The sequence below is a fragment of the Canis lupus genome, chromosome 29 (genome assembly GCF_048164855.1).
Source record: "Canis lupus baileyi chromosome 29, mCanLup2.hap1, whole genome shotgun sequence".
In the NCBI taxonomy this organism is placed as follows: Eukaryota; Metazoa; Chordata; class Mammalia; order Carnivora; family Canidae; genus Canis; species Canis lupus.
Window position 1 is genome coordinate 40382425 of NC_132866.1, and position 16941 is coordinate 40399365.

The following is a 16941-nucleotide window of genomic DNA, read 5'->3' on the forward strand; positions in this document are numbered from 1 at the left end:
TTTTAAAGTTCCTGATTCTCCGGGGCTGGGCTTTCCTGTCCCGGAGGCTTTCGAGGCCTGGCCTTAGCCCAGCTCCTCCCAAGGTCCCTCCCCCACTTGATTCCTTTTTTTTAAATTCTGCCTTCCTACCTTGTTAGAAGCGAAAACTCTTCTCTCTGTAGCATTCCAGCTGTTCTCTCTTTAAATCTCAGGTTGAATTCGTAGGTTTTCAGGATGATTTGAAAGTTATCTAGGTAAGTTGGTGGGGACAGGTGACTTGGGGACCCTAACTCCTCTGCCATTTTGCCTCCCCCTCCCCCCAGAGATGACCTTCTTAGGGGGATTGAGCAGGGAATCCAATAGCTCTATCATCCTGAGCTTTTGGTCACAGTTGGGGCAAGTGTATCTCTAGCTGAAGCAACATGCATGAGTAGCAGAGAATGGAGAGCACCCATAGGAAGAGAACAGTACCAATAAGAGCAAATAGTAACAGCAAATAGTAACAATAAGAGAGGTAGCTAAATTAATCTCACATAAGGTATAATTTAAGACAAGAAATATTACTAGAGACCAAGAAGGAAATTACAAATTATGAAGGATCAACACACCAGGAAGATACAACAATTATAAATGTATATGGGCCTAACAACAGAGCCTCAGCAACAAAAAGCAACAACAAGACACCAAAATTGATTTTTTAAAAAAGCTATAATGTGAATAAACCTGTAATAAGTCAAGAAATTGAATTGTTAGCTAACATCTTTCCAACCAGGAAAAGCCCAGACCCATATAGCTTTACTGGTGAAATTTATCAAGAATTAAAGGGAAAAAAAAATACCAATCCTTCACAAATTATTTAAAAAAAAATTTGAGAAAGCACATTCTTTTCAACAAATAATACTGGGATATATAAAGAACTCTTACAACTCAATAAGATGACAACACAATTTAAAGAGGACAAAAAAGATTTGAATGGATCTGTCCCAAAAGAAGATACACAAATGGCTATCAAGTTCATAAAAATATGTTCACCAGCCATTAAGAGGTACAAATAAGACCATAGTGTGGTGCCACTACATACCCACTACAATGTCAACTGTTTGTGATCATGTGGAGAAACTGGAACCCTTTCTGTTGCCATTGGGAATGTAAAATGGTATAGTCACTTTGGAAATCGATTTAGTAGTTTCCTAAAACATTAAACATAAACTTACCATATGACCTGCCCAGGAGAAATGAAAAGCATATATCCACACAAAGACATGGATACAGTTGTTCCCACCTGCTTTGTTCATCATAACCAGAAGCTGGAAACAATCTAAATATAGCCAACAACTGATGAATGGAAAAGTAACATTTAGTGATCTACTCCATGAAATACAATTTGGCAATAAAAAGGAACAAACCATTGATACATGCTGCACGTAGATGAACCTCAGAAACATTATGCTAAGTGGACTAAACCAGATGCAAAAAACTACATATGGTATGAGGTCATTTATTTGGAGTGTACAGGAAAGGTAAATTCATAGGAACAGAAAATAGTTGCTTAGGGCTGGAAGGGTGGAAGCAGGAATTAACTATAAGTGGACAAGAGGGAACTTTTGGGTGTAATAGAAATGTTCTCAAACTGTGTTGTAGTGATGGTTGCACCACTTTATAAATGTACCAAAAATTATTGAATTGTACACTTAAGATCAATGAGTTTTATGGTGACTAAATTATCTCTCAATAAAGATATATTTTTTTAAAGCAGGTACCCTACAGGGCCCTAAGGACTGGCATTTCAGTTATGGGGGGACGTTATGGCTGGGGAACTCAGAAGCTGTGAGGGGCCAGCCTGCAAGTGCTTCTCACGATTTGCTTGCTGTGGTCTACTGTCTGGGTTTTCATTGTTAGCAACAGTGCCCAGTGTTTGGGATCCTGCCTTCCCCTCCTAAGTATTTGTTTGCCCTTGGGTTGCCCCTATTCTGAGCCAGTGCTAAGGCTGCAAGTATAGTGAGGGGGTTACCCCAGCCTGTTGGGCATTAGAGTTTGGTCTTCCCCAGTCATGGGATACCTAACCAGACATCAGGGGTGACCTTAGAGTCCAACTCAGATGCTGCCCCTCTACCAGCTGGTGCTATTAGTGAGTCTGTTTGAGTGATGGAGTCAAGCTGTCTCCATGGGCCTGTCTCTTGTTGGGACAGCCCACAGATCAACCTCTGGAAGGCTTGTCTTTACTCCACTACACCTCAGGCCATACAGAGGTGCCCTACTGATTTGTATTCATTTTCCTGATTAGAACCTCAGGCTAATTTGACCTTAATACAGCCGAGATCCCCTGCCACGGTGCCTAGCTAATAAACTGGTTAGTCCTTGCCTTTCAGCTAGTTCTGGCCTGAACTGTGCTCCATTTCTGGAACCCAGGCTTTTCCTGTCCCTGTGGTGCCGGGGGCTCCCACGTCCTGGCTCCATCTGTGCTATGGCAGTGGGAGGCTGGGCTGTTAGAATCTCAAGCTATTAACAGCACAAATGTGCTTCTCTGTTTTCTGACCACTTCCTCCTAAGGGAGGAAGGGCATAGGGCTAGGGCAAGATGCCAGGAACAGAAACCCCCAGGCAGGAGAGGGACCCTCAGGAAGAGGCCATGCTGGTGCTGAGGCTGTGGTCACCACGAGAAGGCCTGCCAAATGACTAGGGCAGAACCTGGAGACCCCAGGGGATTCCATGACTTATTGTGAGAAGTTCATACAGAAGGAAAACGAGTCTCCTCTTGAACGTGTGTCATTCCAGAAGTTGGAAGTTGCCATCTCTTGGGAGGGGTGGTGCTGACTTTGGGGTTGGGAGGCTGTTCCTTTCCCATGGCTAAGGGCTTTTCCGGAGGAGAAGGCTGGGTCATAGGGAGCATTTCAAGGTTCTGCAAGCTCTTTTGAAAGTGCCTTCCCTAGGGAAAGGCAGCTCCCTGAAAGCTGCTCAATGGGTGAGCATGAAACTGCTCCAAAAGGTCCTGGAAAGTCAGATTTAAAATGAAATGCCACCAACTGCATAGAGATGTGGTGTGTCCCTACATCATGACACTTCTTCCATGGATTCAGATGCCTTCTTTCCTGTGGGTCAAGTTCAAGAAAGTTGCCTAGAAGATGGACATGGGCACTGAAAAAGCAATTCCTAGTCAGTAGATTTCCTGACCTGTTGCTTGGCCTCTTCTTATGAGTTTGAGATAATAAAATATTTGTAAATGGGAGACATTGAAGTGGACAACGTATTCCCCATGCCAACAGCAGTTATGACAGAAGGAATCTGAGCTTTCTTCATGTTTTCTGGTGTGTATGCTTCTTCATGGATAAACAGGAGCACAGACTATATGTTGGATAAATTACAGGCACAGGATTACTGTGGTTTGTGAGCTTAGTTTAAAGCATTTTTTAATTTTTTTCTGAACCATCAGAGATTTTTTTTAAAAACATACCCCTGCAGTCAAAGAATTAATTAATAATTTATGAGATTTAATTAATAATTGATTTATTCAGGATCTTAGCATGAAGGCAGAAATGATTTCAAAGAGAATGTAAACATATCAACTCTAAAGTCAGATATGTAACTACTTGCTTCACTTTCATAATATTGCAGAGTGGTAGTATTACAGAATTTGTTTCTTCTGTGGAAGGTAATCTGTGATGTTTAAAGATTCTGGGGCCAGGCTGCTGTTTCAAATCTGGACTCTGGCGCTGATTGCTATGTACCTTTGACTAGGTTTTCTACCTCTCTGATGAAATTGGGGCAAAGATAGCCCTAGCACATAGTGGTATTGGGAGGATTGACTGAATTAGTCTGTATAAAGTGCTTCTAACTGTCCTGGCAAATGGTGAGCTCTGTGCAAGTGGTTCTGTTATTATTCGATCATACTTATGAAATATTTATGAGTGATTCCTCTATAAAGGACTTCTTGTCAGGCCCTAGGGCAAGGATGAAATAACACACAGCCCATGCCTTTGAGGTCCACGTCAAATGGGAGAACTAGAGAAGCAAAACTGTGGTAGACCCATGTGGTACCCACAAAGCTGACACCAGCACCCAGAAGAGGTGCTCCTAACCCCGTCTTTGGGGTTGGTGAATAGTAGGGAAACTTCCTGGAGATGAAATTTGGGCGAAGTATAGAAGAAGGGGTAAGAGTGTTCCAGAAGGGGGTTGGGGGAGGGCAGTGCACAGAAGTGGGGAGAAAGGGGTTCAGCGGGTAAGAGGCTGGGGGTCTAGAGGCACTTGGTCCACAAGAATGAGGTAGTCTGGAAATTCAGAGCAGAGCACCCGGGAGAAGAGGCAGGAGGAGGTGGCAGGGCCAGATGCCAGATGAGCACAGGGCTAAGCATTGCCACACACCATCTTCTTCATTCCTCACCACAACCCCATGAGTGGGTGTGGTGATGGTCCCATTCTACAGATGAAAACTGATACACAAAGAATGTGGATGGTGGTTGGGTCTTTGCTGGGTAGAGGTGGAATAGCGAGGGATGGCAGCCCAGGCCACCCGGCTCCAAGGCTAATGTCCCAGGCATGCTAGGAGACTCAGACTTGCTGGTCACTGCTTCAGTTTTGGCATTCATGCAGGTGAATAAGGAGGAGACTCTACAGAAAGTTGGGGCAATGGAAGGAAAAGAGAGAAGAGGATAGCCATTCATCTGCCCTCCGTCCTCCTGACTTTGAAAGGTCCATGTGCTCTGCTCATAGGCATCAATTTGCAAAGGCTCCAACCATTGTTGTTTTTGGTTGGTTGGTTTTAGCCCACATACACGCTGAGTGCCTTCCCCTCTGGCCACAGTCACCCAAGCAAGCCAGGTGGTGAGTGCAGGGATAGCAGACATGGCACTGTGTTTTCTTGGCCCCTGTCCTGCATCCGTGATATCCCTACTGTGCCTCTTCTCCTCTCCGGCTCTCCCACCTCAGCTCTGAGGCTCAGTGTCCTGCTGGGGCCCCCAGGCAGACGCAGGCACGAGGAGGGCTGGCCTGTGAGATAGAGCCTGGTTGGTACTCGTTGTATGATATGAAAAGCATTCCACCTGGTTGGTGTTAGCTGGAGCCATGGCACGTAACAGGTTGGTGGCCTTTGGCCATTTGGCTTCTCTGGAAATTTTTCCCCTCCACAGAATGGGTGCAAATTTGCCTTTGTCCCTATCGCTCAGGGTCGTTGTAAGGTTTCAGTGAGATTGTCAGTGGCTGTGGGCTAATTCCTCGTAATTACTCACCGTGTGCCCCTGCACCTTCACTTCTGAACACTTGATGGGATTTATTTCTAATCCTCATAAAACCCTGCAAAGCACAAATTAGTCTCCCCAGACTAGGAGCAGGAATAAAACTGCCAACTATTAGATAAATAGTTAGTCCTCTGTACTATTTACGAACCTCTTGATTCCAGGTGACAGGAAAGCTAGCACAGATGTAATTCCCCAGGAAGGGACATGGCTGGCTCATCTAACTAGGGGTGCTGTGGTGGATGGGCCCCTGGGAAGTTCTGTCTAGGAGACACAGTGTCATTATGTTGGTAGCTTCCATTCTCAGCCTTCAAGGGTTGGCATATCCTCAGGCCAGGCTGGCTTTCCTCAGGAAGAGAAAGATGGTGGCAGGTGCGTTCCCTTCTAGCCTAATGAAGGAGTTGTCTCACTTTCTGACAGCAAACACTATTGCACCTTAGTGTTAAGGGGCCAGCATGAACCAAGCATGGTGATCAGGGGATGGCTGGGGTCAGTCTCACCCAAACACAAACCCTCAACCCAGGGATACAGGCGATAGATGTGGGACACGTAACCCCAGTGACTTCTCTCTGCCATTATTACAATCCAAGACGAGAACACTGCATGGAACTGCTAAATATTAATGAAGCACCTCCCCATCTTACCAGTCTGTATTCTGAGATTTTAAATTCACAAACAAAACCAGTGGCCTTGCAAAGCCTCTGCTCAGACTTCACGAAGCTGGCAGGCACTGCAAAGGAAGAGCTTTAACAAAGAAGCCCCAGCAGAACCTCTCGGTTTGTATAAACCATGTATAATACAAGGTCATGGAGGCTGTGGACAGAGAGATGCCTTGGCAACTCCCTCAGAGAGGAGCAGCTTTATTCTGACACAGCTTGGAATGTGCATGCAAAGACATCATACGATGGAAGCAGCAGAAAATAATGCAACCGTGACCGTCTGCCGGTCTTTTCTAGGTGCACCGGTTCTGGCTCACGTTGCGGAAAACTGTCATGTCTGGCTCTCTGTTCAAGGACTCTGAGAGGAGATTCCACAGTAATGATGATAATAATACTGGTAAAATAATAGTGAGACCCATTAAATGCTTATTGCATAGCAGACACGGTTCTATATTCTTGGCATGAATTACTCATATATGAGAAAAGTCATTTCAAGAGTCACGTGAGTGAGTGGCACCCTTGGCTCCTCTTTGAGAGTGGAGTTCTACAACTTTTAAGCAGCCCCTGGCATGTGGTATCCATCAACCTTGAGTAGTCCAGTGGCAGGGGAAGTCCACAGAACATGTTCCGAAGCCTAGAGCGAGACATCAGGAAGTTTGCCCTTTTGCATGAGTCATTGTCCTTTCTCAGTGGCAGCCAGCCTATGGGTAGAGGCTGTAATCACACTTCTCCCTACAGCTTATTGAGATATAATTGACCTTAACTGGTAATGACAGTGAGTTGCTGCCATGGTTGTTGAGACCAGTGTTCCTCCTTCATGATTCCAGACTTGACATTGCAGAGTACAGGGTTATGGGGTGATCAGTGCATTGTGTGAAATCTTGGGAAGGAGAGCACAAAGCTGTTTGGCAAGGAGCTCATGATCTTCTGGAGACCCGTATCAGGCATCATCAGTGTCAAAATTGAGATATGTGGGAAAGAGGAAAGGAAGCACATGGACATTTCTTCAGATAAGACAGGCAGCTAACACAATGATTTTCAAAGACAGTACAGAGTAAGAAGGGTTTGGGAAGAGATGGCTCCAAGAAGCAGGGCTGGGGGGATGTCGGTAGGATCAGAACCAGCACGTCTTCCTCAGCCCCATTCATGAAGGGCTTTCTGGGCTGGGTTTGTTTGATTGACAAACAACACTTGGCATCTCTGGCCATCCCAGTTCAAACCACAACAAAATCCTTTGCAGATGTGACAGACAGCTGTTTGCCCAGGGATGAAGACAACTGTTCATTCAATGGGAAATAAGATTAAACAGACCTCAAGGAAGCATTTTGATTCACAGTTCCTATATTGAGGCACAAAGATTGTTCTGGACCATAGGAAACACTTGGCATCTGGGGAACAAGGGCTGGATGTACTGAAGCTCCTCGGCATGAGTGGTTAGCTGCACCTCTGGTATTATCCCAGAGAGAGGCGAGAATTAGGACGGTCACTGAGGTGAGGACTCATACGCCACAAGGACTGTGGTTCAATAGGAGGGTGCTTTGATCTCACATTTAGTTATGAAAGCAATATGTGGCTGCATGTATGAGTCTTAGTTATAATTATGTTCTTTGAGGGGATCAGCCCCGTTTGTGCTGTTTTATTGTTTTTTTTCTACTCCCCAAACTCTTACCTATATAGTAGAGGCACCAAATTTCCACATGTCCAGCCTACCCCCTCCCACCTCCATTTTGATAGCTGACCTCTCTTATTTCAGATCATTCCAGGCACAAGAACATGCCCCCCTCCTCCACTGCCCAGTCTTGGGCCCAGGTGGCCCTTGGTCTTAGACACCAGCCACAGCTGGTGCCACAGCTCCCACCTCCCAAGCTCCCAGCAGTCAGGTTGGCCCCTCTTCTTCCCATCCAGGCTGGGCTTCAGCAGCTGTAACAGTCCCAGATTTAGTACAAACTTAAATGCAGTGGAATGTTAATATGACCTTTCAGTACCTTCTTTTTAGGGTGCCAGTTTAAGCCCAGAGCAGCCATTGTGCATCTGGCTTGATTTATCCTCTTCTTGTCCTAGTTTTCTTATTCTCTGTTGTCTGGGCTGGACCCAGAGTCCTTTCTTCAGGGCCAAGGAGGCAGGCTGCCCTGGATCAGATCCCATGTCTCCTGCCTGGACCTCTTTGAGGCTTCATTTCCCTGTCTGGGAGGGTCAGAGATTATAGATATCACACACTTTTTATAGTGTTTTGCCTAGGATAGAGACAAACATAGCTCATACCAAAGTTTGGCAAAATATAGTTTGCTCACAGTATGTTCAATACCTAGCAAAATCCAGATTGCCTGCCTCATCTGGTGTGCATTGCTCTGGGGTGCGGCCTCTTCCTTCTCTTTCCCTGCCTGCTGTATGCTGTGCTGGTTCTTCTAGAGCACCACTCTATCTGTAGCAATAGGAGGACATGCTGTACCATCTTGGGCAGAAAGATTTTCTGATCAAAGTTTAAGTTGTCACTTGTAGCCCTCTCCTCAGGGCCAAGACATGGTGCCAGGAGATACCCAAGTGGCAACATTGTTCTCCGTGGGTAACACCATGAAACATCCCCCCCTACCCCCACACACCAGAGATTTTGGTCAGTGTTCCTGAGCTACTTCATGCCCCATCTAAGTTGGGCTCCGCCAGCCCATCTGACCCTCATAATAACCCCGTGTGATAGATGGCAAGTGTATGTCTCCCATTTTACAGATTGGGGGATGAAGCCCGGGAAGTGAGTTATTTGCCCAGGGTCACCTCTTGGGTCTGAGTGGAACCTGCTTTAGGGCAGGCCTTCTTCCTTTGTCCATTGTCCATTCATAGATCTGACCACCATGTGCCACAGAATGGAGGTACCCAGCTTTTGTGAGAGGGAGGCACCCATGATGGTGGCCAGACCAGAACCTTCTACCTGTTACAACACAGGCCTCGCACGTGTGCCAACCATGCGGCCCTAGTTAGAGCTGGAAAGAGCCCTGTTTTCCACATATAGCACTGCTTTCCAATCACACAGCTCTCTCATTTAGACAGAGTTTCTGGCCTGTTTTCTATCTTTTTTGGATTGACTGCTTCCAGCAATGCTCACTCCCTTGTGTCAGAGACAAAACACAGTTCCATTCGAATCTAAGATATAGAATAACTTTCTTGTAAGTGAATCATAAAGTGGACTTTCTTTGTCAAAAATTTCTACCAGTCTTGCTGGCTCAATGGGAGACTTAATATTCTGTGAGCAAATTTATCTGCCATGTCATAGGGGTGACTCATTGTATATGAATTCTCATTGTTGAAGTATGAATTAGAGCTAAATTTCGTTTTAGTGCAGTTTTGCTGTTTTGAAGGAAAACAGTGATGACAAAGCAGATCTTTTTTAGCTTACTGAAAGCTCTGGTCCTGATAGCATGCATTTATATAAATGATGTTCCAAAACATTCATTTATGCTAAAGAGTTAAAGAACAAAATCCAAAAAAAGAGAAGAGGAAGGGGAAGTCTTTGATTCTGCAGGGGTGTGGGGTACAGCTGGGGAGGGTGATTTAAGCTTGGCGCAACAGACAAAAAGAAAACACAGAACGATTTTAGCAAAAGAAACAAATCACTGTGCATTTAACAGGAAGCCAAAATTCAAGAGAAATTGGGGGAAATGTTTGCAATAGACATGACAGACTGATGTAAAAGGTGCATGAAAATGTATAAGAAAAGCTCAGGACCCTAATCCATGGTAGCAGATGTCCATATGTCACTCGTAAAAAAGGAAACACGATTAGACAAATGCTGGAACTGCTCATTCTCACTGGCAGTCAGAGAAATGCAAGTAGAAGGGAGATCACATTTTTATTCATAAAGCGAGTAACTTTTTAAAGTTGATAGACCTGGTGTTAAAGAGGCTGGAAACTGAAATTTCCTTGTCCATTGACTGGATGGCTATGAGGTAGTGCTAACTTATTGGAGATCATTTTGACAGTGGGAATTCAGTACCCTTTAAAATGGTCATACTCCATGAACTAGTAATTCCACCCCTAAGACTCTAACCTAAAACAAAATAAGAGTGGAAAACCATGATGCACAAATATATTTATGGCAATATTACTCATATATAAAGTATTACTTAGATGTCAGGAAATGGCTGAGAAAATCTTGGCATATCTTCTCACCGGAAAAGTATGAGGATGTAACAATATGTAAAATAGAGATTAGACAGAAAGGTGGGAAATTACAATACATTATAACAAAAAAAAATGCAGTATATAAAAATCAAGGAAGGGTTGAAACTTATGTCCACACGAAAACATGACATGGATGTTTATTGACAGTGTTATTCATAATGGTCCACTCTTGGAAGCAACCAACATATTCTGTAGTAGGGGAATGCATAGATAAGCTGTGGTACATCCAGACAGGTGGAAATATTCAAAACTAAAAAGAAATGAGCTATCAAGCTATGAAAAGACATGCAGGAAACTTAAATGCATATTACTAAGTGAAAGAGGCCTTTCTGAAAAGGCTACATGGTGTATGATTGCACTATATGACATTCTGAAGAAGGCAAAACTATGGAGACAGTAAATAGATCAGTGGTTGCCAGGGGTTGCTGGGCAGCTGGAATGGATAGGTGGAGTACGGTGGGTTTTCGTGGCAGTTCAGTTATTCTGTATGACACTACAACAGCGAATACATTATATGCTGGTCCAAAGGCATGGAACTCACCCAAGGTGATTACGGACTTTGGGTGCCAATGACATGTTGATGTAAGTTCATCAATTATAACAAATATCCCACCGTGGCAGGGGGTTGATGATGGCAGAGGCTGTGCATGTGGTGGTGGTGGTGCGGGGGGGGGGGGGGGGGGGGGGGCGGGCAGCGGACATATGAAAAAAATCTCTGTACCTTTTGCTCCATTTTGCTGTGAACCTAAAACTTGTCTTTAAAAAAAAATGAGGGCCATTAAAAAAATTAAACAAGAAAGAGGAAAATAAATATTTAAGAAGGTTGTGTTTTAGTTAGGATAGACTTATTTATTTTCCTTTTTTTTCCTCCATGCCTGTCATTACCATTTGAAAACATGACCATGCATCAATTTATAATGGAAAGAAAGAATTAAACACTTCAAGAGTTTAAAGCTATGAGATGAAACCGTACAGGTGGTTGTGTATTTGGGCAATTCTGAGAGGTTTTGATCCTTTGTTTCTTCTTAATGGTCAGCATTTTGTAAATGCACATTCCTTTGGGCTATTTGTGAATTTACACAGTTGACCCTGTCTTCTAAACCTATGGCCAGTTGGAGTTTCAGTTCCCAGTAAAAATAAATCATCTTTGGGGAATCTCAGTGTGATCCGTATTCTTGGAATTTTTCCCACAACATGCGAGTCAGTCTTTCTTCGTTTTTAAAATCCTAGGACTATTAGAATAGCCTACCTTCTCGTATTAAATGTATACAGATACTTATTTGTGTTTAACTCTTTTGCAATGATTATGTTTTTTAATGATTGTATAATCATGTGGCTTAATAATTAAAATTTAAAAGTTAAATAAGTGACTAAAAAAATATATATAGTGATAATTCTTCCTGCTGGATCTCCTATCTGCTTAGTTTCTCAGCACCCTCATTCATTCATTCATTATTTGAGACAGAGAGAGAGAATGGGCAAGTGGAAGGAGGGGCAGAGGGAGAGGGAGAAGCAGAAAATCCCAAGCAGACTCTGCGCTGAGCACAGAGCCCGATACCAGGGTGGATCTCATGAGCCCGAGATCATGCCCTGAACTAAAACCAAGAGTTGGACACTTAACTGACTGAGCCACCCAGGCCCCCCACTATTTTAGAATTCTTGTGACTACTTCCAGTTTCTTTAAGCATGTGTATGCAAATGCTAATATGTATTTTTATTTTTCCCTGTTTTTTATACTAAAAGGGGCACATTTAACACATTGTCTCACACCTAGCTTTTCCACTTAGTGATGTATCTTTCCTCATCAGCACATAAATAGCTTCCCATTCCTCTTTGCGGCTGCAGAGAACCCCACATGTGTATTTGTGGACTCACCATCATTTCCTTAATCAGTCCCCTGCTGATGGACAGTTGGGTTCTTTCTGATCGGTTGCTATCAACAATAGCACCATAAGGACAAATCTGATATGTACATTTCATACACGTGCAAAGATATCCACGGAATGAATTCCCGGAAGTGAAATTGCTGGGTCAGAGTATGAGCCTCTATAATTCTGATTGCCAAGTTATTCTGAGTGCCAAGTTATTCTGATTGCCAAGTTATTCTCCTTCGGGAAGGGTTTATACTCGTACCAGCCGTATTTCGGAGTACCTGATTCCCTGCATCCTTGGCAAAAGAGTGCTTTGCTTCCAAAGTGATTATTATCATTCTGATAGGTGGAGAAAGGAAGTGCAGTGTGTTTTAATTTGGCTTCCTTTTGTGAAGGAGCTTTAGCGTGTTTTCATAGATAAGAGCCTTTCCCCTTGTGTGATGACTGTTTACTGTCTTCTTTCATTTTGATTATTAGGCAGTTGGTCATAGTCATAGGGATTTCTGGAAATTATGGAAATGTATTAGGGAGATAGTCTCTTGTAACTGCATCCCTCCTGGCTGGAACATGTGCCTGAGGACAAGAGATTCAAAAGGGACCTCCCTATGGGTTGCTGGAGCTAATATGATGCACTTGAGATAAGAGTGATACCATTTAAGGAAGTGCGTGGGCTCCATCCCACATGTAGCATCAAGGTTTCACATCAAGCTGGTCTGTGTTTGTAACTTTTGCCACTTAGCTTCTTTATGTCTTGGTTTTCTTACCTGCAATATAAGGCTTATTAGCACCATCATTCTGGGTAACAGGAAGAACCTGATACTACAGCCCTCCTCACGATGAAGCCACTTACCCTCTACTATAGGTAAAGGTATAGTGGGAGAAGAAAGTATGAACAAGCATGGGGACCCTGGAGACTTCTGGATGTAGCTCCCAGGGTCCTTTCTCCCTTGCATAAGAGGTGCTCTGTTTGTGGACTGTGAACCACAAAAATACATGCAAAGCATCTTGGTTTTAGGGTAGTCCAAGCAGAAGTTTCTATTAGTATTGTAAATCCTACTGGTGATGTGGCCAAGCCAAACTGTGTAACTGATGCAACCAGCATAAACCATCAATCTCTGTATCTATAACTGTAGACAAGCTGGCCCTGGATCTCTCCGGGGATCTTTGAACTTTAAACAGCACATTATAAATCTCTAGCTCATCTCATCATCCTTATCTTAGCCACAGGTCAGTATGAGAGTTCCAGACATCCCTGGAGATAATCACAGAGTGATCCCAGTCCAGCCCTAAGATGACTTTACCTTACATAAGTAGTCAGGAAGCACACAGAAATTATTGCTTCTTTTCCCTTTCCCTGGAACAAACCTGTTTTTGCCTTCACCAGGAGTCTTTTCTTCTATAGCTCAGGGGAGACTGTTACCAGTGTGACCAGCTTGGCCCCATTGGAACCCAAGAAGGGCAAGAGGCAGAAGGAGAAGGCTGATGTCCCTCCTGCAGTCCCTGCCAAAGGTAGGAAGCTAGCCTACTGTTACCCACGTGGGAACCAGCATGGCTGATCTAGAATGGGTCTGAGGTTTGAAATGGGATTGGGACAGGAGGAGTAGACGACAGATGGAGGACATGACATCCATGATTATATGGCCTGGAGAACCCCACTTAGATTTTGATCATAATTGAGCACCATCACTGGGGCAGGGCGAAGGGTGATGCATTGGCCCAGCCTGGCTTTGTGGACAGATGGGGGTTCAACATGCACAGATTGATTCCACAGTGTATTTCATTTTGAACTATTACCATGGTCACACATGGTGGGGTGGGACAAAAGAGTATCAACATAATCTTGGTTCATTCAAGGGAACGAAGCCTCTCTGATATTTCCAAAGATGTAAACCAGGTATAGAGTTTATTTTGGATTTGTACTGGGGATACAATGAGGGTTAGTCTTTGATTCCAGTTATAATGTAGAGTAACATAGGTGAGAAAAAGAGTGTTTGTCTAGAAGAGAACTGCTCATGTCTTAGAATAAGATCATTTACAGGGGATCCCTGGGTGGTGCAGCGGTTTGGCGCCTGCCTTTGGCCCAGGGCGCGATCCTGGAGACCCGGGATCGAATCCCACATCAGGCTCCCGGTGCATGGAGCCTGCTTCTCCCTCTGCCTGTGTCTCTGCCTCTCTCTCTCTCTCTGTGACTATCATAAATAAATAAAAATTAAAAAAAAAAAAAAGATCATTTACAGATAGTTTCTAAAATAACTGTGGCCAGTTTTGGAGATGTTCATACCTCAAAGAATTTCAAATGTAGTTGGAAGTCCTAGGACTGTCCCCTAAGAGTCTTTGGGTTCCTTTGCTGAAAGACATTGGTGCTCAGGCTGAATACACGTTGGGTAGAAAGAGGAGTTGGAAGGCCTAGGCATTCTGGGAAGCATGACATGTGTAGATCTAGGGAAAGAAGGGGGCAGAGAATCCTGCCACAACGTCTCATTCAATCAGAAGTAGATAGTACCCTACCTTACAAAAGGTGAAAGTGAGCCTCAGAGAGCTAAGTGGTAGAACCTGGCATGGAGGTGAGGTCTTCCCGACTTTCAAGGTCAAGTTTTTAAGGTCCAAAATATTGAAATACTTGTTACATGATACTTGAGAGAAAAGCCTCAGTTTTCTCCTCTGCTGACCTCTCAGGGCTGCTGTGAGGGGCAAGGTCACTGCTTCAACTGTTAATGTGTAGTTAGGATGAAGTCCCAGGGAAGTTCGCAGCTTCAGGCTTTACCAAACGTACCTGGTTCTCACCTGGTTCTCACCTGGTTCTCTGACCTCTTTGTAGTTGACAGTGTTTGTTTTACACAGAGTTGTTTCATTGACCTCGCTGATGGGAGAGGATGACATGTACAAAGACTAGGGGAGCAAAAGATAAAAGATTTATACTATTTGAAGAGAAACCTGGAGGGTATTATGCTGAGTGAAGTAAGTCAATCAGAGAAGGACAAACATTACATGGTCTCATTCATTTGGGGAATATAAAAAATAGTGAAAGGGAATAAAGAGGAAAGGAGAGAAAATGAGTGGGAAATATCCGTGAGGGTGACGGAACATGAGAGACTCCTAACTCTGGGAAACAAACAAGGGATGGTGGAAAGGGAGGTGGGCGGGGGATTGGGGTGACTGGATGACGGGCACTGAGGGGGAACTTGAGGGGATGAGCACTGGGTGTTATGCTATATGTTGGCAAGTCGAACTCCAATAAAAAATATACAAAAAAAAAAAAACAAAAAAAACAAAAAAAAAGGACTAGGGGAGGATTGCTCTCCATCAGGGGGCACCCAGTGATAACTAGATCAGAAACCGGACTTCTTCCATGGGGGCAGGAAGGGATCTGTGTGTCTCCACAGAGTGTCTATGATACTCATGATATGTGGGCATTAAGAGCCCTGGGAAGAATTGCAAGCTAAACCCTTGACATCCTTCCACAGCTCCTGTGGCTGCCACATTCCATAAACCGAAGCTGCTGAAACCACAAAGAAAAGTCACCCTGGTGAGTAATCATATTTTGTGTTGTTGGTGTTCCTTCAAGCCTTAAACACACTTGAGGTCCAAGTAGTACCTTCATTGACTCAAAACATGCTGAAAGTTCTTTGTGCTTAGTCCCCAAGGAGAGACATTCTGTCTTGTTGGGTCAGCTTTTAAGCCATCTTTTCTCCACATCTGGTTCCTAGAGTGGCTTTTAAAAATTCAAGTAGAACAATGTTCCATTAAAAATACTATTTTTCAGAGATCCCTGGGAGGCTCAGCAGTTTAGCGCCTGCCTTTGGTCCAGGGCGTGATCTTGGAGTCCTGGGATCAAGTCCCACATAGGGCTCCCTGCACAGAGCCTGCTTCTCCCTCTGCCTGTGTCTCTGCCTCTCTCTCTGTGTGTCTCTCATGAATAAATAAATAAAATCTTTAAAAAAATTACTATTTTTCAAAAACAAGGAAGAAAAAGCCACACTCTGGAAGGTATAATAGAATATGGACCTGCTTATATAAATTTACCTGTTAACTACTCTGAAGAGACTGCTGAAGAACCTTACAGAAAATATATCATAGCTATTTATTTTGAAAGAACTTTAGATTTACAAAAGAGTTGTAAAGATATGGAGAGTTCCTGTCTGCCCTTTGCCCAGCTTCTCCTAGGGTTAGCATCTCACATAGCCATGGTGTCTTTGTCAAAAGTAGGATTACCATAAGCACATTGCCATTAACCACACTCCAGACTTTGACCAGATTTCAGCAGTTTTTCCACCCATGTTCTTTTCCTGTTCCAGGATCCAGTCCAAGCTATCATATTGCACTTAATTGTCAATGTGCCCTTAGTCTCCTCCAGTCTGTGACATTCCCTAGTCTTTCTCTGAGGTTTTCTGATGAGTAGAGATAAGGTTCTGGATTTTGGAGAAGAACACAGAGGTGATATTTCCTTCTCATTGCATTTTTTCAGGGATGCATGATGGCAATATGTCTTATTGATGGTGACATTAATTGCAATAGCTTGGTTAGGGTGGTGTTTGCCAGGCTTCCTCCATACAGAGTTAACTATTTTTCCCTTTCTGTACCTGTTTGTTAGGTGTTTTTTTTTTTTGTTTTTGTTTTTGTTTTTTGCCGGTTTTTCTTTGATCCATTGGGAATTTGGGAATGTATCCAGTTTTACCTCAGATTCTTTTTTATTTTACTTTGTTTCATATTTCAATAGTTATTACTTGCTGATTTCATTAAACTTCATCCCTACATTCTAAACAGTTATTTGAACTAAACATTTACTAGTTTTATTATTATTCTTTCTTGAATCCAAAGTCTTCCCCCCAAATATCTTTTTTTTTTAAAGATTTTTATTTATTTATTCATAGAGACACACACACAGAGAGAGAGAGAGAGAGAGAGAGACAGGCAGAGACATAGGCAGAGGGAGAAGCAGGCTCCATTCAGGGAGCCCGACATGGGACTCGATCCCGGGCCTCCAAGATCACACCCCAGGCTGCAGGCGGCACTAAACCGCTGCGCCACAGGG

The 16941-nt window shown here is 43.7% G+C and overlaps 1 protein-coding gene across 14 annotated transcripts in view; it reads left to right on the forward strand.

The window, feature by feature from the left end:
* The window catches only part of VSTM4 (V-set and transmembrane domain containing 4), a 107110-nt gene that overhangs the window by 62706 nt on the left and 27463 nt on the right, over positions 1 to 16941 (forward strand). For 6 of the 14 annotated variants that reach the window (XM_072806358.1, XM_072806353.1, XM_072806350.1 and 3 more), the window contains exons 6-7: positions 13294 to 13418; positions 15374 to 15435. In XM_072806358.1, the coding sequence (XP_072662459.1) occupies positions 13294 to 13418; positions 15374 to 15435 (187 nt within the window). Of the gene's footprint in view, positions 1 to 6162; positions 6263 to 13293; positions 13419 to 15373; positions 15436 to 16941 lie in introns of all 14 variants that reach the window. The other 8 variants (XM_072806359.1, XM_072806357.1, XM_072806356.1 and 5 more) reach the window with 2 other exon arrangements.